At 37.3% G+C, this 25,678-nt stretch overlaps 1 protein-coding gene across 1 annotated transcript in view; it reads left to right on the top strand.

Annotated features, from left to right (window-relative positions):
• Positions 1–25,678, top strand: part of LOC142382046 (transmembrane protein 132D) — a 281,279-nt gene that overhangs the window by 200,960 nt on the left and 54,641 nt on the right. The window contains exons 5-6 of the mRNA XM_075467490.1: positions 1,788–1,983; positions 25,115–25,258. Coding sequence (XP_075323605.1) covers positions 1,788–1,983; positions 25,115–25,258 — 340 coding nt within the window. The remainder of the gene's footprint in view (positions 1–1,787; positions 1,984–25,114; positions 25,259–25,678) is intronic.

Below are 25,678 nucleotides of genomic sequence, written 5' to 3'. Positions count from 1 at the left end.
ACTCCATCTTCCCAGACACACACCCACCCACACACACGCACACTCGCATGCACACACACACACACACACACACACACACACACACACGCACAAACACTCTCCCCCTCGCTTGCAGTGCAGTACACAGACACAGCAGATATTACAGACCCTCAGCTATTGGCTTTGTCATGACCTTTATCTCCCTTATATCTTTGTGTCTCCACATGAAGCTGACAGCTTTAAAATGCTGAAAATCAATTTACAACCGTTTACATTTTTTTTTTTAACTCAGGTTCCACCAGCTGCTCTGTGTGTGTGTGTGTGTTGTGAAGTGGGGTAGCAACGAAAACAGGACAGATCTTTTTTTCTTAGGGGGAAACAACCAACAGCAGAAAAAATCTGGTGGTTATTAAACTGTATGTAGATTATTTTCTTTCTTGTTGTTGTGAAACAGTTAACTGTGATCTGTGGTGAATGTTTACCTCTCCGATTCTGTGAACTATAAGTAGGTATTTTTCACAACTTTGTTGGTCACAGAAAATTATCTAATACATTCAGATTTTTGTTTATCAGATTTTCAGTATGCTTTTTATTTAAGAAATTCTGTATATGTTTAGTGTTAAACTGGCATTAGCATTTTATTTTCTTGGTGTTGACATTTCATTTTTCTGAAGACTTTTCAGTTATTCATTTAGAAATTGATTATGAATCTGTCCACAGATCCCACTACTGGGGATGAACCCCCCAGCACAGCACAGAGAGGGAGAGGCAAATGATTTCTGTAGTGACAAATGATAGAAAGGGATGTAATTCACAGAGGAAGCAGATAGAACCAGGATATCTGACAAGCAAGGGAGCAAAGCGGGTAATGACAATCTGCAAAGCTGAAAAGGTGTGATGTGCAGCAGGAACCCAAGATGTAAAAATGAAAGACATATTTTTCTACAGGTGTGTCAGGATGTGAATCAAGAAATAGAGGAGGAAATATTTATTTTAAGATAAAATAGTTTTCCAAGTGAAAGGTTTGAACTGAATCACTGACATGTTGGATACACGTAAATCATAATATACAAAGGTCATTAAATTTTTACCAGAAAGCAAGTAAGAAAGCAGGGTACAAGTCAGTATGAATCCATGTTAAAAGGATAAACCTTTTTAGAGTTAGACCTGTATTCGAGTTGATGCCCGAGAAGGCAAATGAGGCTCCAACTAAAAAAGGAGCCTCATTCAGAACTTTCTTTTCAGATTTGACCTTAACTTAGTCTTTAATTATTTCCGATTCATGAAAGATCCAAAAACACTTCCACATAGAAGTGGGTGAAGTTAAAACAACCTTCGGGAGTCTGATAACAGCAAACAGTTGAAGCAGTTGAAGCCGCTGGTGTCCAAAGACTGTCAATAGGGGCGTCTTTCATCCAGGGACGGTTTATTTGTGTCATAGATGGAAGGTGGATGGTGGATTATAACCATGGCTTGGAAGTAGATGGGAGGTAGCTGACTATGCTCTCCAAGTTGGCCCAGTAGTTAAACTGGTCACAGCAAAAGTGTTAATAAGTGAAACCAATATGAGTGCACGTCTAAAATCACATTCAATGCTACTTATTGCACTGTCCAACACTTTACTTGTGCATGTTGGTGTCTGTCCTGAATACAGATGCACTTGTCATACGAAGTTCAAATTAAGACAAACAACTTATGCTGCTTTTTAATAACTTTCAATTTTGTCATCATATTAGGTGCCAATAAAGCATCCGACAAAGACAACAAACATTTAAAATCTCTCTGTTAACCTCTCTTTGTCTTTATAGATTGGAAAGTCCCTCATATGAGGTGATGCAGCTGGACTTTGAGGTGGATAACGTGATTAACCTGGTGCCAACCCAGACTTTACACTGGACAGTGGAATACCCAGCTGGCACACAGACAGCTTCCAGACTGACAGAGAAAGTCTCACACCTCTACATCACCAATGCCGACATCCAGGGCATCGTGCCGCTAGCCGAGGTAAGAGATAACTCGTTAGATGTGAAGAGATATGAATATCTGGGATCACACATATTGGCAGCAGCACACATTTCTTTTGCTGAAATGGACTAAACATTTTTTCCCCCCCATTTCTTCCCTCCTAACCTTGTTGCTGACATGTTCAACCTGCCCCATTCCTCCGGGGTGATCAAAGCTGTAAAGGTCACCTTGTTTACCCCCTCCCGCTGTTACAAGTCTCCTGGACACACACATACACACACACACACACACACACACACACACACACACACACACACACACACACACACACAGCAGGGTTTCACCCTCACAGGTTTCAAAATAACAAGCAGCTTCACGATTATACGGACTCACAACCATGTAGGTTGACAGGTTGACACAGACTCACACATTTAATTGCAGTCATCCCTTAAAAGTCACTGACACACATTCATGGACATTCATGTGGAAAGATGCACAAAAATCAAGTAGATCCACAGCTTAACTTGTGTGTTACAAACTGGCAGAAATAAGCTGAAACCCTGCCTATACATGGTCTTATTATATAAATTTCGGTCATTGTTAAATGGAATTTTTACATACATGTAAAAGCCACTTTTCAAATCTTTTGTCTTGGCATGAATGATTATGTGGACTGTAACAGGCTGTTTTGCATTGAACATTGAATTATTTCTTGGCTTTATTTTTCATTTCAACTTCAAAGCATCAGGACGAACTGGTTCTAAAAAAAAAACAGGTATATACAGTATGTATGTATATATATATATATATAAATATATATGTATGTATATAGATCAATTGTCTGAAGTAGGGGTGTTGCAATACACTAGTATTATAACCTTAGTATTAGAAAAAAAAATCAACATTGTTATTGTGTTTATAATGCACATGTGATGATATTGTACGTGATCCACTGCCAGTTACTATCAGGTTGATACTCCAACATAGTAGAGAGTGGTATTTTATCTTAACGCAGGAGGCCTTCATTAAATGTGAGGGAGGAGGAGCGGAAGTAGTTATCTCTGTTGACACTTCAACAAAACCTGCGTGTGTGTGTCTTATCGATGGAGATAAGACAAGAGCAAGACTCTCTAACAGCAACTGAAGAATAGTTACTTTGGCAGTGTGGGTTTTTTTTGGATTTGCAAAATAGCGGGGTTTAGGGATTCTGCAGGGAATGCTGATCAATAGTTATTATCTAATCTTGAATTTGATACTTTTGTCTCCCTGGTTATGTATTCGGCAGCTTTAAAGAACGCTATGTGAAACAATGAATTGGAAAAGAAAAGCAGATGTGGATAGTGCATGTTAGGGTGAAGCCATCACTTAATCAGTGGCCTTCTTCAGAGCTGAGGATATGATGCTCTTTAGAACTGTAGACAAAAGAGGGTGTAAAGAACTGATGAGAGCATTTGCTTCAAAATATTCTCCACATACATGCTATTCTTTATCTTTTTGTAGATGTTTTATTAAGTATGCTTGTTTGCTCTTTCACTTACTAAAAAGTATGATTCTACATTATGATCTTTGCCCGACAAAGTAATGGATTCTCACTACATATTCTTTCTATATAAAAAGAAGGAATACTCCGACATCGCTGTTTTGTCTTGACACCCCCCTGATGGGGCAAAACATTCAACATGTCCTGTGCTGCTTGATGTGTAATAGGCATACACGTAAATACCATTTGAATTAAAGACTACTGGTCTCAAAAGAGATTATTGCAACATACTAAATAAAGAAGTGTAAGATATAAGAATGAGTATTCTTATTTTTAAAGAGTAAAGAACCATGAAAACACATCTTGTAAAATCTGATAAAATCTGAATCGTTTTAGATAATCTAATAATAAAGGTTTCTGCCCTTTCTGCCTAGCTTATTTGAATGCATTGCACAGACTGCTTAGGTAGACAATAAACAGAAAGTGGGCAAATTATTAATCCTGGGGACACTTACCCTTAATGTCACATTTTATGTTGTGGAATGTACCCACCAAGAAAGTGCTACTTTCTCTTATTGCACCAAAGTCTTGAGACTGCAATTGGTGTCACCTATGAAAAATCAAACACTGGACTTTTGCGTCAGAGTAAAGTTTTTTCTTTTCTTTTTGTTTTTAGTTTCACTTAAATTTGAATAAATTCTTAGAGAAACCTGTATTCTATATGACAATTAATGTTAAAAGTTATTGCCAAAAAAGTTCTATACTACTTAGATGACTAAGTGTTAATTCAACAAACTGCCTGCACACACAAGCAAACAAACCCATTTATCTTTGTGCACACATATCTACTCAGCCAATTTTACATTTTCTTCCTCCATCTCTGTTTTGCCTCTCTCCTTAGGTAAAAGCATCAAAATGGCTGCTATTACAATCCATTTTGACTTTCTGATTTGTTTACCAGAGCTCCTGACCAGGTGTTGATTATTGGTTGGTTGTTTAAGGTGTCTGCCACTGAGAGGGGTCATTGTGATAGGTCACCAAGATGAAAGCTTCAGGTTTTTCTATGTCTTTCAGAGGAGGAAGGGTAACAGAGTATGATTATGAGGAAGAAGTGCATCTTCAAAGAGAGACAGATACAGAAGCTTTCACATAGTCTTACATCCTTCAGTTTAAACAATTTTGCATCTGAGGACCAGAGTTTGTGAAATAGTACAAATACAACTATGTTGGAAAATGTGGGATCTTTCTTAGAGCTGTTTAAATTGACTTAAAAGCTAAAAGTCACTCGTAATTGTATATGTGCTGGTTTTGATACTATCTTTCGGCTTCATCTTTTTGGGTGATTCACCTCCAACTGAGCCATCAACTATCAACTCCTAATTCAGAAGTCGGCTCATCAATATTTCTGCGATAGTGCAGTATGTTTTCTTTCTTTTAAAGCACCAATGAAAATCAGAATACTGTCTGTGATGTATAAGATGTTCTAACATTTTAATCCAGATTCCACATATAAATTCTGGTCTCTTGGCTGAGCTGGAAAGAAAGAAGCCCTCTTTAGGAAACAAGGGATTATTAGCTGTAATTTGTCTCCTGTAGGGGTTGAAAAATTGGTTTCATCTCTTAGCTTGGAGATGAGAGGCAATGATGGAAGGTGGAGGGGTTGTTAGGGAGAGAGGAACTACAGAAAAAAAAGTAAGCCATAGAGAAATAGAAACACACACTGACAGGGATTTACAGATTGAATTGAACAGAGTTTTAGACAGTAGTCAGTAACACATTTTTAACAATTCCCGCAGCAAAACAAAAATTAAAGAAAGAAATGCAGAGTGATGTTGGTTGTTAATAACAAAAAAAATGTAAATTCACCATCAAAATAATATTGGTGAACTGTCATCCGTGCTCCTTTCCTTCTTAGACTATTTATACACCAAGTCAGTGAGTTTGTGTAGTTCTTCTGCTTTATCCACCTTTGCTGGTTCTATTGAATTAGAAATTCACACCATTCACATCGTCGATTGGCAGATAATCTACCACCTACACCACTGTTGGTTATGTTTTTCTTGGTTATTTTTTTTTCCCTGAAGCTATAACCACTGGACTGAGAAGTAGATTTAAATTTTACATGGTATTCACAAAGTCTGCCAAGAACATGAACATCTCAAACAAATTGTTGATTGACCACTTCCATGGGCTGTAAAGTCACAGTGTTTGCGTAAGGGTCCTTAGCTTAGTGCAGAATTAAAAAGCAGCACAGACAGAATTGGACGATTCAAAAACTGCAATAGTAAAGTCCCATCCTATGAGTACGTTGAATCCCATGAACTGACATGGTGGATATAAGCCAGGATGAACATGTATGCTTTGTGGAAGTTATTGTGGTATTTGCGATGCGCTGAAAGAAACCATAAAATGCAGCAGTACCAGTTCATAGTCTTGACAATTATACTCATACAAGATTAATGAATAAGTATGTTTATGTTGTAAGATTTTGACATGGATTTTATTTCTCTCTCAACTAAGACACAAAGAGTGGAGTCAAGGAGATGAATAAAGTACATACAAATTGAGAATGAGAAGAAATAAGTATTTCTTCCTGTACTTGTGTTATGTAAAACAAAATATCAATTCATCAACATGAATGGTATAGATGTCATATGATGTATTTCCAGGATCACAGTCATATGCAGAATACCAGTTGACAAGGATTTGGACTCGCCAAGTTTCAGCACCAAGGACAGCGTCACAGCATGTGTTCAGTGATGGAGCACTTTCTTATAACTTTAGATCCTTCTTTGTTTTTGACTTTAGCTGATTTACAAGAAACTCATATATATGTGGTACAAATAATTGGTAACACGAAAGAACTGATTGAGAAGAAATAGGAAGAAAATATTTTGTTAATTTGGCCAGTGGGAAGACTTAAAGTCAGAAGAGGCCAGAAACGGTCACACTATGTTTCCCATTCTCTTTGAGGTATGTTTTGTGTCTGCTGAACTGGATCACTAATAATGTTGCCTAATGTTCGCAATAAGTGTCATTACACATCGCTGCCTGAGATGAGTAGGTTTCTATCTCTCTCGGAGAGTAAAGATAAATTTTATTTATTTTTGCTTGTTAGTTAGTTAAGTAAAAAATAAATGAAGACATTTAAAAAAAAGCCACTCCTATGTACATATGTTTATCTATTTATTGTATATGGAGGATGGAAGTGTAATATGAAATATTCTTTCCAATTATCATCTTTCTTTTGCCTGTCCTTGAATTGGATAGTTTTTAAATCTGTCCTCCTCCCTTTTCCTCTCCTTCCCCTGTCTAATTAGCTCCCCACCACTTTCATGCACCCCTCTTTCCTGTGTCTATTTTCCTTAACCTCACCTCTTCTCCTCTTTTCATTCCCGTTCTTCCTACTGTCTCCCTGTCTCCCTGCATCTCTTATTCATCCTCAGCCTCTTTATTTCTCCACAGAGTTCCACCTCTCTCTGAGGCTTTGCTATGTAATTAATTCTTAATTAGAACACTTGTTTATCTTTGTTGCTTAAAGATGCCCGTGCATTTGGGTGCATATGCAGACCTCGTAGCAGAGCAGTTATGCAAAGTGGCTTCTTAATTTACCTCCTCTGATTGGCTCAGTGTAAAAGGAAGTCTGGGAGACAAAGTATGAAGAAGAAAGATGAAAAGTCAATAATCTGCTGATGAAAACAGGCACACACATACAGTTTTCAAACTCAATTATAGATTTAGCATTTTCAGTATATGTTCATTAAAAGCAGCTTTTCTATCTTCCCTTTCTCACTTTAATCTTTATGTCTTGAGCTACTGTTCACCACATCCTTTTTTTCTGTGTATGTGTGTCTCTCGAGTGTTCAGTTAGATGAGGTGGAATCAATCTATCATACGCACACACTCCCAAGGATTTCTCTGTTTGTTTTACACTGTTAGGTGCAACTTCATATTGTTTTGTTTTGAAAAAGACTATCTCTCAAATTTCCTTGGAAGAGTGATTTAAAAAAAAAAGCCATCATAGACATAAAACTAGTCTCACTTACACTTGAGCAGTCACTTTGCAGTCAGTCTCAACATTTTCACACACCCTTATTAATCAACACCCACAACATGTTCAATGTATATGTGTGTCTGTATTTGTATTTGGGTCACTAAGAACTTGCGTGTCCTGGGCTGAGGTTCATTACCATACCAAGCGGTGGTTCACTCCAATCATTCAACAAGAATAGGAGAAAGAGAAGGAGAATATGTGTCGAATAGAATATGTAGGTGGGTAGGAGTTTTAGAAAGCCAGTTACAAATTTTTAGAAATACACAAGCAAGCAAAAGCTATGAGGCAAGAGGAGGACACTAACACTATTCTTTCAAATCAGACGTGATAGAAAAAGTGAAAGCACTTAGTTTTCTAAATTTGCAGATTTTTTCCATGAACCAAATCTGAAACTGAAGAACACACTACTTCAAGCTTAGTTACATAATCCCATTTGGGAAATGCTTATACCAACCACAGTGTACTCATGGGCCACCAAAGCAGCTGTATCGGAGCAGTTGAGGGATGCTGTACACATTTATACATCAACAGCAATCAAAACGAGAAGAGGGGAGTCTTGCCACAAAAGTGTTAGCTTGGGGTATAGCTAAGCCCTCCAAGCCAATCCTTTTGTCAACATTCAGATCAACTGATATCAGAGAAATAATAAATTTATTAAAATGGGAAGAGAAAAAAGAAGAAAGAACAATTGTAGAATGAAAGGATGGGGAAGGAAGGTAAAAAGGGTAAGAAATGGGGAGTAGTTAAACCTAACAGCTGAATAAAAAAGAGAGAACCACAAAGAAAACAAGGGACACTGACTAATTGATTGAACCATAATATAGGAGACAAAAGAAGAAAAGTGAGGACAAAAAAAGTGGGAGCATAAGAAGAACGAACTGAAACACGGTAAATTGGCAGAAGTGGGCGCAAAGTGGGGAGAGAGAGTGAGAGTATTATGGAAAGAGAATGATGGAGGGAATGAAGAGGGTCCAGTGGAGGTGCAGAGCATCATGTAACAGTCCTTTGGAAGTCCACAGAAGCATAGAGGAGGGGAGAAAAGGGCGAGAGATACTGGGAAACAGAAACAGCGAGAGAGGAGACGAGAGCAGGGCAGTTCTAATGCAATTAGGGCTCTGGAAATTGAAAGTACAATTCTCTCTGGGATCTTTGCAAGTGTGGCCGTGTGTGTGTGTGTGTGTGGGGGGGGGGGGGGGGGTGCTTGTGTGTGTGTGTGTGCATACATGGTTGGATGGGATGTTAGCTTTCATATCTACCAAATGTCTTCATCCCTCCTCCCTCCTGCTCTATCTCTCTGTCGCTCCCTCGCTCAGCTTGACTCTTCAAAATTACTCTCTCATTTTACAGTCCACTCCCTCCATTTAATTTCTGCTTCTTTCCCACTCCCCCTCTCCTTTCGCTCTTTCACTCGACATCTCTCTCTAGCTCCATCTATCTATTTCTGCCTCTCTCTTCACCTCCATCCCTTTCTGCTTCTTCGTTTCATTAATTTGTGAAGAGGAAAGCAAAATGTCATCTGCCTTATATATACATTCTGTACCTTGCTGGTCCCTTTTTTATTTCAGCTCACAATAAGCCCCAATTTACTTCAATTTTTTATTTATTTTTTCACCAAAATGAAGATGCCAAATAATAAACATAGAAATCATCATAAAGCTTTTAATAACACATTTTTATTGAGGCTTATACAGTATCTGTATGTAAATCATGTATGTAAACCTACATTTATTTTTAATGAAAAATTATGCTTACTGGTACATTTATTTCAATTTAAATTTTACATGTTTGATTTTTCTAGAAACTTTTTAAAAAATTTGAGAATTGTTTAAATTAACCTTTTCCCATCCCAGGAAAATTTGCTTAAAATGTGAATTTATGGTATATCGATAGTATGCCATAGACTGGTAGAATAGAAAGTCAGAGTCACTGCACGGACACAAACATAAAAATGCATACACACTTGCATAGTCTATGCAAACTGTATAAACACTGTAGGAATTTAGAAACACTCACTGTTGTTCCGTCTATATTTTACTTGGCAGTTGAGGAATTTTTTAAAAAGGCTGAAGACACCACCGATCTTTTATCAAATCACCTGGTCAAATCACTTGTATGCAGTACTATACAAGCCAACTGTTGACCCCGTTAGCATTTCCATTGTTTTGAGTCTGGAGCCCTTTTCTTATTGTGTAATTTTGTGTGTTTGTCTGTAGAGTCTACCTTTTGTTTTCCATACTAGCTGTGGGACAGGGAGGAGGAAGGTTAGTTGTGAGCTAATTAACCAAGAAACGAGGTGATTGACTCTTGGATACCCCCACAGGCTTGTTAGTATCTCATTAGGAGCTTCAATTAGTGTCATATCAGACAGGCAGGTGGGACAGGGAGAGACAGCCTGAAACAGGCCGCAGAGGTGAAGAGGTTAAAGATACGCTTCATCGGAGGCAGACGCAGAGAGCAGGACAACAAGCAATGACGGATTTCAGCCTCTGAATATTTTGTGAGGCCATCACTACACAAATTATATCGGTTTATTTTCTTGAACACAAACTCATCTGTTTTTCATGGGCATAAAAAGTGGAATCTGTCCAGAGTAAACTTTTAACTGGTGTTCAGGTAAAGGTCGAATGGAAGTTAGCACAACTTCTATGTAAACTTCCTGCCTTTAACTAACTGCTAATTGTTCATGCACCGAACATGAAATTCCTTCAACTCCCACTTTTTGCAAACATCCATTTCTTACATTGTGAAAAACAACTTCACAGCAGATGATAATACAGTGGGACATAATAGTAAAAGCGCACATGAAAGGTTTCAATTATTTTTTTAAATTAAAGGAAACTCATATCAGCATTTTTGGCAACTTGTAATTTTTGCCAGCATATTTAACTACGTTTTACACCCCTTGAGCAGCTATTTAAAAAGAAAAACTGTGTCCAGAGACAAATCCTGCAACCATGCTGAAATGCTTTGATGATGACTTTATGTTGACATGTAGCTTGAATGGGCCACTTTTCAGTCATAACTTCAGGCTCCTTTTGCCATCTGACAAAAAAGAAAAACACAGAAAATATGTAAATGAGAACAGCTTTATTTGGGAATTTGGCTGTATTGATATACTGTGTATCTTAGCAAAAAGGGTGAGAGAAAATCAAACAGACGTAGAGTGATGTGGTGGCCACAAAGCAAAATGTAAATGCATTCATAAAGAATACTGAACTCAAAGCTGGAGAGCCCTCTAAATTTGAACTTTTTAGATTTATATTCGATTTCCATGTTGCCAGCAGGACAAATGAGAGGGAGGTTTGGAATATGTAATTATTGTATTATTTCTTCTTCCTCTTCCTGTAAACTGTAGGCATAGAATGAGATGACTGGCCAAGCCTATCTATCATATAAAGCCACACTTATCTTTTAAATTGCAAGTAATAATAGTAGCGCGTGCGTGTGTGTGCATCTGTGTTGATTTATCTTACCTGCCTTTTAGCTAGAAAGAGGCAATGCCAAAGAGTTTTGGGTTCATAATGAAACCACATCCAGTTTTAAGTAATTTATGTTGTAAAATCTCAAAATGAGATTAAGTTTAAATGTGTCTGATATCTACAACATACTAATATATTTTAATTTGTCTACATTATCAAGTGAAACTTGTTTTACAGTTGTTTTCCTGCCATTTTGCTTTTAATTCAAAGCTTATAATTGGACAGAAATGGTTGTTTTCACTGAGAACATGAGCGTTTTTTGAGCATCATTTATAAAGCAGCTGTGAGGAGGGTTATTCGTACTTGGGAGATACCCGATACAATCCCATCCTTACACCGTTTCCACCCACCAGCTGGGTGTTTATCACCCTAAAGTTATCCACTGGACATGTTTTATCACACAGTATGTGGCTGCATTAGTCATACAATGATCAACAGGGCCTTCCAGATCCATCCACACTTGCCTTCAGCTCTCATTAGACCTGCACTTCCAGTCAAATTAAAATGTTTATACAGTTGTTCTCAACACAAGCAGACATATCTAACAGTTTATGAAAGATGGGAGTTACCGTAAATTGGTTTAGGCAAGTTAAATGTTTTTAGAGCAATAATATTACAAATGAATAGGCCGTTGAGTATTAAATTTAGTGACAACACAGTCAATAAATCCCTTAAAAACCAATTATAGCCACATGTATCTGAGAACCAGCCAGCATTTCGATTAAGTTCTTTCATTTTCATTCATAACAATTTTTTTTTGGCCCAGATTTAATATATAAATTAAATAATGTTTATAATAATCTTAAGAGGTGCTCATAGGTGTCATAATCAGAACAGAGAGAACCCAGATACAGTACATAGACATGCAAAAGGGGAAAAAAACGAGCATAGTAGTTGTATAAAACCAATCCAATTGGTCCAAAATGAATACACGCATGCATAAACAAACACACATATATATAGGAACCAAAATTATACATGCACAAAGATAAAGTAAAGCAGAAAGTAAAACTTTAACTAACCAAATTAAAAACAAGAATTCCGATCATATCAGTTTGTACATATTACATCATCTGTACAAGAGTTCAGCTAAATTCTCCTACATGAGCCAGTCAGGACTCTGTGGAAAGACATGTGTGCCCTTTTCTTTGCATTGGATCCACAGTCCTTCCACTATTTTAATGAAACACTGTGGAGGTGTGGATATCAGTGATTCTCCAGTCTCTCCTCAAAAACAAACGTCTATGTTGTTCTTCTTCTGCTTCATCTGTTTTGCTCTTTTTTTGTCCCTTTTTTAATGGAAAATTTGTCCAGGGGCATTTGTAGTCAGCATGCAAAATCTGTGTTGTCATGGATTTTGGTCCTGCTCGTGGTTTGCCACAGAGGGACCTGGTGGACTGGTGCATAACAAAACCTTACATCACACAAATCTCATGCAGAAGTGGACGCAGTAACTGTGAAGTTAACTTTGAAGCATCTTCAGCATCTAGTCAGATCAAGCAGTGAGGGTGGGGCTTTTGTATGTTGGCAAATTGACAGTTTATTCAGTACAATTTTAAAGTCGATGGACCAATGCAAACCACCAATTTCTGGTATTCCATATTCCTCTGCCTACTTTTTCCATTAATATTTCCATTAACTTTGTGTTTTCACACCTCATTCACTAATGTTTTCACACCTCATTCACTAATGTACGGTGGCCGACGCGCTGCAAACGCGCTGCAAACGCGCTGCAAACGCGCTGCAAACGCGCTGCAAACGCGCTGCAAAACGCGCTGCAAACACCGAAACAAATCCAACAATAAAATGCTGCAAGAGAAAAATGCGGCGTTTTACTGTTGGATTTGTTTCGCCGTTTGCAGCGCGTTTGCACGTGTCGGCCACCTAATGTGCCTAAGCAAATGTGAGAAAACTTACTTTGCAATTTATAAAATAAAATATGATTCTGTTGGGTGACTGTAAGGACTGGATGTGCTGGAATAACTCCCAATGAAATTTGGTTCATGCTCAATTTCTGCATGGTTAGTCTGAAGTCTCAGAGATCACAAGAAACATTTCGGCATTTGGCTATCATTTAGCCTGAAGTAATTACTCTGTCTAACATAGATGTGATTTTCCATCAAACACACCCATACCCCCACACACATTTACATGTACACTCAAGTGAAGAAAAGTGGCCTCGGCACACACATCTGTGAGGGAGCCAAATAATTGAGGCAGTGCTCCTCGAGCCTAATAGTCTGGCTGTAATTAACATTGTCATAGAGATAATAACCATTTATCCCTGACACATCGCACCTACATTCACTGACACACACACTCACATATATGCACCTATTGTCCAAAACCTATGTGTCACCCAGCTGTCACCACCCTTATGCGTTTCATTCCTTCTTTCTCACCTTCCCTCCTTTCCTCTCTTCCTCATCAGTATTTAGACATCATTCATGATCCTTCATTTTCTGTTTTCTCATTTCTCTGTTGCTCCCTCCCTCCTTTCACGTCTTATGCCTTTGGACTGTTTTTTTCCCCCTTTATTTTCCTCTCATTTAATTTATCCTGTCATTTGCATTGTTTTCTCTTTCTTTTGAATTGTTTTCTAATCCTAAAAACATAATTCATGATTCTCATTTTCACAGCTTTTTTTTTTTTTTTTTTTGCCCATACTTCAATCTGCCTCCTTTTTAGTCGAAAAAGAGAAGAGAGACAAAAAAGCTAAAGAAAGTGTTGACTTCAAAGTGAGTCTTAATCTTGACTGTCGAAAGTTCCAAGTAAAAAAGGAACACACAGGTTTTTTTCTCCACAATAATCGAATCAAATGTTAGAAAACTCATTTATTTGCCATCTAACGAAGAAAATGAAATGAACAAGAAGGTCTCAGATTTGGAGAAAAAATTGACACATATATATTATATTTTTATAGATGAAGATAATGATTATTATTATCAATATTATTGCTGTTATTGTTCTATCATCTTTACCAAATTAAATTTAGCAAGTGTGGTACACGTTTACTTGTCTTCATCTCCTTAATTTATCTCATTGTTAAATTTTAGGATTAAAGCAACTAATCTCTTGCTTTGGTAACAGTTGCTTTGGTAACCATTTGCGTCGGATGTTGTGGCTGAATTTTGGCGCAGCATATCTATTCTAGCCATGTTTTTTAATCAGATTAGTCAAATATAACAAGACACTCATATGCAGACTCCTGCAGCAGAAATAAGAAAATGATATGATATTGACGATGGGATAGTTTGCACATTAGAATGCCAGTTTTTAATTATTTTAGAAATTATTTTAGAAAACAGTATTGACTTTCAAGACAAAAGAGGACACAATAATACCTCACTCCAAGATGTGTATTAACTATATTAAACGGAAAAGTGTCACAGTTAAGGCTCAAAATTTGTGAAACAACTAAATGTACACATGTTTGCTCTTAAACATGTGACCTGCCTCTGTTTTGCATTATGTGAAAGTGACTTTTAACATCCACAAAAACACTTGTAAGGCAGATGGCTGTTTGGTTTTTATCAGTGAACTGTCATACAACAAAGCTGAGTTTGAGACCTACTGGACCCAACCTTTTCTATACTTCTTTTACTTTTCTAATTCAATGTCACTTGTGATTGGTTAAGTTTTGTTATTAAAGATGCATATTCAGCATTAAATGCTGAAAAATAACTAGGATCAACAATCAAAAATATATTAAGTAGAAAAACTAGATGGTTAATTTTAGAAAAAAGAGAAAATATGAATGTATGATATGGCTTACCAATAAGATAAATAAATAAAATGGCCTGACAAAACGTTGCTACGTGTGTGTAAACGTTATTACACACTTCAGAATGAGACTGGGAATGGGACATATATTTGGAAAAAGTGTATAAAATGATTTAGCAATCAAGCTTGGTATTCTTGCACGCCATGTAATAAAGATCAGAAGAAACTTGAACCATTTTTAGAATGAAATGCTTATTAAGTACAAGTGAAATTCCACAGGGAGATGATTCGCCAGATCAAGGGAAATCCTGTTTTTGCCAGAAATTGAGTGAAGGACTTACTGATAGATTCAAGTGTAACCAGTTTGGCCATTAGAAAAGTGACACTTCCAAATTCAACAGTGGCCAAAGATCTATGTTTCTCAAACCCATTTAACCTCTTCACACACAATATCACTCACCTCTGGGTGGTGGGCATGCCTAATTTTCTAATATCATTTTGTAAGGTGATAATGAAGACATTTTTTACAATTTTTGTTGGCTTTCCTTCCTGCTTTGGCTGCAGCAGCTGCGCTGGCTTTCAGTCTGATAGAATTATATTTTGTAATTGTAAACTGATGCCAACTCCACTTATTTTACTTGAACGTGTGCATATTTAAAGTCGAAAAACCTGGGTTGACTCGAGTTGATGACCAGAATCGTAATACCGGCTGATGAGATCTCTGTTGTCAGGGTTAGTTAAAGCACTACTATGTAACATTTCTACCTTAAAATAACAGCTTGAAAAAAATTGTGCGGCTAGAATGAGTTTTAATATTACGATTGCCCTTCGGGGGTCTGAGTTGGAATAACTGCGCTATGTAACTTTGCTGGACCGGCCCGGTAGCGGCCCGGGAGCTGAGCGGAAGTACTTCGACTTGCTTTCTGGCACACCTACTGCAAAAACAAATAGACCCCTCTCACTCTTCCCAGGTACATTTGATTACTCTTACCTTCTCGGTCGACATAGCTTGCACCTTCTGACTCCTTGCCGGTTCGTCAACAAACGTGAAACGTGAAAGCGAAAGGGTGTTGTATTTACGACAGTGTAACCGTACATTACCTCCAAGCCTGTAGGGGGAGCTCCATAGTGGGTTTTTTGAGAAGTTACATTGTATTGCTTTAAGCCAGATCACTGAAAGGCACCCTGGACATATTGAGCCCACTTCGTAGTACAGGCCCCAGGTGTTTGCAGGTCCTGTAAAGCTATGTTTGAGTGGTAAGGCAAAGTGGAAATCATTGGTTTGCTTTCAGTTTCAGTAACCACAGGTTTTTTTTAATGTGTGCAGTTAATTCACAGGTATTTTAACTTTTTCTCCAGTTTCTATTTTGGGGCCATAATTTTCCACAGCCTTTTTGATAGTTCCTAACAGAAACTCTACCTATAATCATTATTGTTATTATTTATTTCATTTATTTTGTTACATTTAATTAGTCATTTCTTACCTATAATTTTTTACATCATGAATATGTTGCAAATACAGCAAATACGGTGCCCTCTTATGCTGTTTCACTGGAATGACACATGAATAAAATACCAAAATCACATTACAATTAGTGCAGCATGCCAACCATAGTTCAAGATCATCAATTAGTGCACTCGCTCCAGCACCTTCAAAATCCATGGGGAAATTTCATTTGAACACTTAACATTGTGAACATCTGATTTGCACACATGTGCATCCTCACTGACTTTATAACTGAATTAATATCCTGTACAGTCCAAAAAACAATGTACACGGAACATGTACATCATTAACTTTGAATTGCCTTGTGTACGAATTGTGCTCTATAAATAAAATTGCCTTGCCTTGCCTAATGCTACATTACCTTTCTTTCATATGGTCACTTAGGTCTCCGACTGTGCACTTCTAGTCAAAATGTCTATTTCTGTGAATTGTCAAGTGAGCAGAGGATGAACAGAACAGATTAACTGTTTACTTTTTTTAAACAATAGCTTGCTTGTGCTACTACTAGTTAATAATCATTGTGAAGAATGACAGAGTTTCAAATTTCAACTCCAACTTATTCCATAGAATCAGCATCCATGGGCTCCTCTAAGAAACTGAAACAATTTATGCTCACAAAGTAAAAAATGGCTAGAAGAACACATTTAATTTTGTTTTGTAACTAAGGAATGTCATGGAACAAGTATAAGTTGAAGTAACCAAGAAAAATAGGAAAAGGTTTCTTAGACTACTGCCCATGGGACTGCAAAAAAAAGAGAAAAATTTGAATCCAAAAAAAGGAAAATTAGAAAATTAGAAATTAGAATTAAACATGCCTGAAATTTTGAAAAACAGTGATTCAGAAAGATGAGTCCTGTCTGCAATGAGCAAAGATAGATTTGGAGAATTTTGCTGAAAGACCTTTTCAGCCCCATCTAGTCTTACAAAAAGAAAAAGAAAATAGTTAGTAAAAACGTTTTATTACAATAAAGGCACAGATGTTTTCTTCTTGTCTGTTGATTTGTACAGGAACTCATTCAGCGTTATATGAACTTTTGTATAAAAGTTTGAGCATAACTATATACTATGAATCCTTAACACTTGTCATATTTTTATTGCAATCTAAACCTAACCCTGTACTCTCTTACGTCTAACCCTAACCACTTACTACTAGCAGATAATTTTTAAATGGGACGTATTAATGGTTAGTAGTCCATGCAGTAACAAGAAAGTCTACTCTCTCCTACATCCGTTTAAGCATTCAAGATCTTATAGTTGTGCAACATCACATCATCTCATCTGTGACAACAGAATGTTAGTTTGCTACAATAAAAACAAAAGGAAATGTAGTAACTTTAGCATTTCTGAGCATTTGTGGCATTTTGACTTTGCCGTGCTCATGTGACACCCAGTGGATTTCTAAAACTGTAAATTGGAATTTCAAATACTCATCATGTGGACCTGGGCTTGGGCCCTTTTTCTTTTTTTCTAAAAAAACCCCCAGAAAACTTTGTCTTGTACTGTAAGATTTTTGTCTGCTACTGTTGTGCTTCTTAATAAATGTGCTAATCTAACATTTACACCAGATGAGAAATGCATTTTAGTATTTCTGAGCTTTGCACAGTCAAGCAAACTCAAATTGATGTGCTCCTTGCGCATCCCATCACATTTAACCCTCATCCTCCAATGTTTTCTTCTTTTCTTCATTTCTTATTTCAGTCTCGTACACTTTACGATGCCCTCTGCATCTCTCGTTCTTAGTTTTCACCCATCACTTACTTTTTGTACTTTAGTGAAGGTTTTTGTTTCTTAAGAGGCTGATAGCAGCATCAGACGTTTACAGTAACACGGGAAATATCTGAAGATGCACTGAAGATTAATACCAGAAGATCAGTTGAGCTGATGCTTGTTCTGTCTAGCATTTATGCAAACACTCACACAGGGGAAATACGAACAATGATTGCATAATGACTTGAGGCTCAGTCTGGATCAAATTACTTTTCTATTGCTGGAGGGTATTTGTTAACTTCCTGTTAAAAAAGCCAATTCCCCCAATATCAATTTGTCTAAATAGCTAATTGTTAAGTATTCCAATACATTTTGTGGCTTTAATGCATTCTTATGGCCATTTGGTGATTTGGTTTCAACAAAGTATATGTTGTGTTCGTGTTGTGTGTGTCAGCTTGATTGTTACAACTATGGATCAGAGCCAGAGGGGCAATGGCTAATTAAACGATTGCTTCCAGCTTAAAATGATGTTCGTTCTGGGAGATACACATCCACACATTATGTAATTGTCCATGAACAAATGTATGTGCAACATGGAACATACTGTTTCGATTACCTCAACAAGTAAAATGTCACAGAGTACTGTTACCCACTACTATATGGAAATAAAATATAGGAATAACCTTTGAAATAAAAGAACTTCAGATTAGCTAAAGAACACAAACTTCACCCCCCTGTAAAAGTAACCATTGGGTACAACTCTTTGTGTTTATCATATCCTCTCACATGACAACGTTTGAATTTATTACGTACAGCAGCAGAGGAAGCAGGACATTTTTTTGCCCGGTGCCCCACTGTTTGGATTGTTAGACTGTGGTGAAAAGGTCACAGCGAGAACGAAGTAAGTCTCTGAGTTGTATATGTTCCAAGCAATTTCCCCCAAATGAGAAACCTGACAATTTAAGGAATGAGCACAGACTTAGATAAGGCCTCCCTCTATGTGTGTGTGAACGTGTGAGAGGATGTGTTAATGCCTCTGTGCATTTGCTGGAAACACAACTGCAGATTACATGTCAGTTCTTCCATTTTGATTGGAAGAATTTTTTTCCGTGTGTGCGTCCGTATTCTTTTGTGTGTGTTGAACAGACAGAGCGAGTAAAAGAGAGAACGATAGAGAGAAATAGAGTGATAGAGGAATGGAGAAATAAAGAACAACACAAAGAGAAGTGCTTACAGTACATACTTCTATTGTAAGTTGGAATTTAATTTGTACAGAAGAGCAAAACCCTCCAATTTTTTTCAGTGTGTCAACACTTTTATGTGTGTGCGTGTACTACTTTGATGGGTGGTCTCGCTCTAGTTGCTTCATTTAAAGCTGCGCGCACACACCTTAAAAAGTACAAACATACATGGATAAGCTTCACTGAGCAGGGAGGCCGTTTCCCAGACTTTATTTTTTCTTGGCACCAATGCTCAAAAACGTTTTTGTCAGTGAGTTGCTGATGCACATAAGCGCACTCACATTTATTCTCTCGCTTGCGCCCTCTGTCTTGCAAAGTCTCCAAGTGTGCACCAGAGCTTTTCTCTTGCACACTATACACAGGTGTGACGGGGGAATATGTAAATGCTCAGAAAAAGATGTATTAAATCATACATTCAAATACTTGAGACTCAAGAATTCACCACACATGCACATCTCTGAGCTTATCTCGGTGCAGTGGGAAGCAGCTTTTGAAGGCAGTAGGGAGCCAGTCGTTGACGAGCCACTTAATAATTCCCTTGGACATGCATGAAATTCTTTCCTTTTCTCTCCCTATGTCTTTCTCTGTCTCCTTGACTCTTGTTTTAATAGTCCTCTTCCAGCTGTGTTTTTAAAAAAAATTTCACTAGCTATATTTTCATCATTTTGTTTCTGCTTGGTCTCGTTTCCTATTTTTTTTTAACCAATATTCCTGTCCTTTTTCAGCTCTATTTGGTCTATCTTTGTATTCTATAGTAAAATCAACCTGCTATTAACATGCCGGTTACTGAGGCACTTATAATGGCTGATAATGTCGGTTTTCTGAACCAATGTCCAGTCGGTAGTGGACAATTAAATGAGGCAGCTGTCATAGGTTAATGTCTGGCTGTCACCAATAGCAAAGAGTGTGTGCGACAGCAAAACCACATTTTGCAATTTTCATAATTACCAAGTAAAGTCTTATGTTGGTTTGAGTTCTGTCTTCTCTTTCCACTCTTTCTCTAAAACTACACTTTCTCTGTCATCTTTTCCCTTTCATAACACGCCTTCTTTTACCACAGTTTTTTGACATTTATGCTAATCAACAAATATCTCATTTGCATACTTAAAACTTATCCTGAAATCTTCTTTGAAATATGTTTCTTTATATGTTACCGGAATAAGTGATGAGTTGCAAGGTGGTTAGCACTGCCGCCTCACAGCAAGAGGGTTCCTGGTTCAAATCCTGGCTGGGTCTTTTCTTTGTAGAGTTTGCATGTTTTCCCTGTACATATGATGTGTGGGTTCTCTCCGGGTCCTCTGGCTTCCTCCCATCGTCCAAAACCCCCCCCTCCATCCATGTTAGACGAACGTATGACTAAATTGTCCGTAGGAGTGCATGTGAGCATGCATGGTTGCTCGTCTCTGTGTGGCCCTGTGATGGACTTTTGACCTGTCCAGGGTGTACTCTGATTCTCACCCGATGGCACCTGAGATCCCCCCCCCCAACACACACACACACACCTAGAATTGGATTAAGCGCGTATATGAAATGGATGGATGGATGACATTAGTGATTTCAAATTTCAGTTTCATCGGGACATTTTTAGATTATTTCAATCCAAATTCTTCTGGTTTTCAAAGGAGGATTTATATACAGTATGTGTCACTCATAACACACTTTGTTATGATAATCCATTCCAATCTGTAATTTTCTTTTGTTGTGGTTGTTGAAACTCTTGTTTATGATATCACTTGTATACTGATATATAAAACTAATATATTTTTTTACACTTAAACACAAAATTTATGAACATCTTTAATACAAAAATAACTATTCTAAAAAAGTTGGGATGCTGTATAAAATGTACATAAAGACAGCATGCAATGTAGAACATAACTGGAAACAGGACACTAACTTGATTATGTAAAGCGCACCGTCTTGAGATAGAATCTCTCAGAAGATGGGTAGAGATTCAGCAATCTGCAAAAAAACAAAAAAAAAAGCTACAAATTATAGACCAGTTTTAAAATAGTGTTCCTCAACGTAATATTGCTAAGACATTGAATAATCCATCATTTGCAGTACATAATATCATCAACATTTTTAGACACATCTATTTTCACCAAAGACATGGCCAAAGATCAATATTTAATGCTTGTGATATTCAGGCCCTCAGGCGGCACTGCATTAAGATTCTGTCATTGAAATAACAACATGGGCTCAGGAACATTTCCAGAATTTATTCTATGTGACTGTGAGCACAGTTCATCATGCCATCCACAAATGCAGGCTAAAGCTCCGTCGTGGAAAGAAGAAGTCATATATGAAGAAGATCCAGGAACAATCCCGTCTTCTTTAGCCCAAAGCTAACTTAACATAGATTGAGGCAAAGTGGAAAATGTTCTATGATCAGATAAATCAAAATTTGTTTAGGATATCATGGATTCTGTGTCCTCTGGACTCAAGAGACTATATAGCTTGTTATCAGTCAGTTCAAAAGCCTGCATCTGTAATGATATGGGGCCACGGCTGAGCATTGCCCTTCTGGTGAAACATAAATTACCCAAATTAAATCAAGTCGCTTTAGAGGCCTGAGCTAAAAAACTAATCCTGGTCAAAAATTATTCCAAGGTCTCTTACAATAAAACTGGAAGCCGAGATAATGACATACAGAGGAACTAACTCCCTGTCTAGAGAATCCTTGAGGTTTTTAGGACCATGAAAATGGACATATTTTTTAAGCCTGGTTTAAAAGTAGAAAATGACATGTTATCCAGGAATTTACGTCTCTAAGACAACCTTGTAACTTCAGAAACTGATTAGTTCCTTGCTTGCTTGATAGATAAACACACCTGAGTGTCTTCAGCATAACAGTGGAAATGTATTTTTTTTTCCTAATATATAGTCCAAAGTTAACGTGTATATGGATCCCAGCCCAGATCCTAATGATATGTTGTAGTCATTGGTCAATAGTATCAAATGCAGCACTGAGGTCTAACGGGACCAGTAGAGTTTATTTACAGTTTATTATGCACTTTTTATTTAGTCCAAATAAATACATGTTTTAAGGATTTTAGAGATTATGGAAAAGTTGGACATGAGACTCTAACATATAACTCTATCAGCATACTTACAGCTACACTAAAGGGCAATGATACACAGTCAGTTGTTTAAGGCATTCATCAGATTAAGTATATACGTATTTATAAGAGAAAAAACATTCTAAGATATTCTTGTTTGGTTGGGGTCCAGTAATAAGGAACAAAATGCATTAGTGAGACCATCATTAACAGCGGCAACATAAAAGAACCAACCATAACTGTCTGTGATTACTAACTAATTCTAATAAAAAGTAATCTAAATCAGATAAAAACCCAGTGGATGATGTAATACAGCCAACAGCAGTGTTTTTTGTATTTTCATGTCTTTTTCTTTTGTGTATATTTTTTTGCTTGGCGAACCTAACCAAACAGAGCCTGTGAGCACGAAGTGCAACACAAAGTAAAACAAAAGTTTGGAGAAAAAAAATGTTCCCCGATGGTACTTAAAAAAAATCCACAAGGAACCAGACCAGGACCAGGAAATCTTCTACATGCTTCGCCATGACATTATGTTGGTATAGCAAGCAGGAATGTAGAAAAGTCTATCTTTAGGTGCCTTTGTCCTTAGATCTATGCATCAAATAAAGGTAAACTCTATACCAAAGCAGAAGGTAAAAACAGAGTTGAGTCAGCTCATTTGAGTTTTCAGGAAATCATGTTTACCCCTTCGTTGTTGTTACCTGTGGTCCACATAGCACTGATGTTGTAGTGACAACACTATGGGTTCCAAGAGACTGCCACACAAGGTGACATGCACACATTTGTATCATGCACACACTGCATGCTCTGCTTTACAGTAAGGTATTGGAAATACTGTGCTAAAACAGGCGCACAGTAACAAAAAACTAAAATATGTTCTCGTTCTCTTTGTTTTTAGCTCATTTTACTAAAAGCCTAGGAAGAATCTTTGTGTTTTTTCTTTTTTTCCTTTCCATATCTACTTTCCTTGTGCCCTGCAGTGCCCTCTCCATATGTGTCTTTAATCATTTTACACAGATTTAATCCTGTTTGTCCTTTCTCCTCCTCCTCACCCTTTTTCAGCTCAAACCTATGCAACAGTGTCTACGTTGTGTCGGTGTAGCACATTTTTTTTCCGATTTCAGACACGACTGAGCAGTGTAAGAAGGAGAGAGCAAAACTAGGAATTACTGATTAAGAAAGTGAGTGTGCATGTTTAATAGAGAAAGAGCAAGAGATCTCATTAAGTAAAGGTTACACTGCGGAGTGTGGCATAGAGGAATAGGGCATGAGGCAGGTTGTCAGTGGTCACATTCGCTTAAACTCCTGAGTATGTGTCAAGTGAGTCTGAGAATTCCCATCTCATCGTGTGTGTTTGCCCTTTGAGTGTTTTCTGGAGGTTTGTATCTCTGCCTTGATGTGCTATTCTGCTTACTATGCATATTCTTGTGTTTGCTCTTGTTTAGTCTTCCTGCTCTTTTTGCATAATTATGTGGGTGTTAAGCCATAGCACATACAACAAAGCCTGATAATGTCTAAAAGTAAGCTGTATTTTATGTGCATTTGTGAATGTGATGCAGATGTAATATTGTTTCATTAATTTTTTATCTTATGTGTGTGTGTTACGACTGATCCAACATGCTCTGCTTGATCAGCACTCAGTAACATCCCCTTAGGCAAATATCACAACATGTATACCCTTTTTGCAGCCAGCAAAGAGTCTTTCATTTGTTGTCTTGGGACTTTTTTGCTAATTCTTCCAGCAAACGGCTTCTGCTTTATGAGACTGTTGAACCATCTTGCATTCATTGTTGTTTTTATGTCTTTTAACAGGATTTTAGTGTTTTTTAGGTAAGATGGCTCCTACTCTGAGATTTGCAGAACAACCACTGCTATGTGCAATTACCATACATACCTAACAGTATACCACAAGCATACTGATACGATGGAATGAATCTAACTAATGGCTTGTAGGAAAGAAAAATATAGATTTTTTTATTTCGTCAAAGAATTAACAATTTTTAAAAGGGAGTCTATCGGAGCCGGATGTGCTTTGTAGCTGCTACGAGTGGGATTGCACTTCAAGATATTTCCTTGTTGGCTTCATATCTGACACCAGATGACAATACAACTTTATGTACAGTCTTTAATTGCACATTTATTCTTTATTTCTCCTTCATCCTCTCTGTTGGAATTATCAGTGCTTAATTCCTCTAAATGACAAATGACAGACACGCACACACACATATATATATATATATACACATATATCTTATCCAGAATAAGTGGGCCTTGCAACATAACCTATAATCAGGCTTGTGTTGATAAATGCCCCCTTGGAAACTCCAAATGCCAAATAATCAAGATTGACACCGGCACACAGTGTCCTGAGGTCTATACATGTGTTGGTTTGTTTGGGCTATTTTTGTTGGAAGGATCTAATCAAATGTAATCATGTTGATTACAGTAATTGAGAGGTTTATAATCACTTCTTTTTTCCATCTTTCTCTTCCTTCAAACTCTCTCCTGCTCTCTACCCTGGATTTTTCGTTATAATTAACCATGTCTTCCGTTTCATGTACAACATGCTGAATTTCCTATTGAAGCAGATGACAATGTTTTGCCACATTACCTTCACTTCAAATACAATGTGACAACACATTTGTCAGCAAAATATTTTCACAAAATAACTGAGTAATGTGTTAAAAATTTTTTAGATTACAGTAAATATCAATAAAATATCATATGACATGATTGTCCACTATTGACAATACGTTATACAACTGCTTAATGCTACATTAACAGTAAACCGTGATTCCAGCTTAGAACTGTCAAAGGCTGAACATACTATAATAACTTGGTAAACTGGGTGTTCAAGAAAGTTCTTTTGTAATTTTTTTCAAATTCTGTTTTTTTTTTATGTTCTCTTTACCTGTAGGACACACAGGTGTTGAACACAGCCATTCTAACTGGCCGGCGTGTAGCAGTGCCCATCAAACTGGTAACTGTGGAAACCGATGGGCAGGTGAGGGAGGTGGATGACTCCGTCACCTGCAGCTCAACAGACGTGGACGTGGTCAAGGTATTTCTTCTAAATCAAACAAAGGTCACATAGCAGTATATTATGTCATTTGTGTATACATATTCAGATGGAACATTTTGGTGATGTAACGCATACACATGCACCTTGTGACACCTGGACATTCCTGTTAAACTTATGCCAAAGTGTACAAGTGGGCTCAGGCAGTTAACACACATATCTGGCTTTAGGAAAAAGCTAGATATTTGCATTAGTTTTGTGATGAGTTAGACTACTATGTTAAACAAATGTGGCTTTTTAACAGAACATAATAGCCCGCCATGTAATAACCAAATTATAATTCCATCTTAATCCTGTCTTCAAGATAAAATGGTTTGCTATCTTTTCCATCACCAGATGCTTAAAGCAGTATTGTACAACCTTAAGATGAAGCAAGATGTTGCTTTTAGGCAGCTGCCACTC

This window comes from Odontesthes bonariensis, chromosome 6 (genome assembly GCF_027942865.1).
Source record: "Odontesthes bonariensis isolate fOdoBon6 chromosome 6, fOdoBon6.hap1, whole genome shotgun sequence".
Taxonomy (NCBI): domain Eukaryota; kingdom Metazoa; phylum Chordata; class Actinopteri; order Atheriniformes; family Atherinopsidae; genus Odontesthes; species Odontesthes bonariensis.
This window is presented reverse-complemented; position numbering and strand designations above follow the sequence as displayed.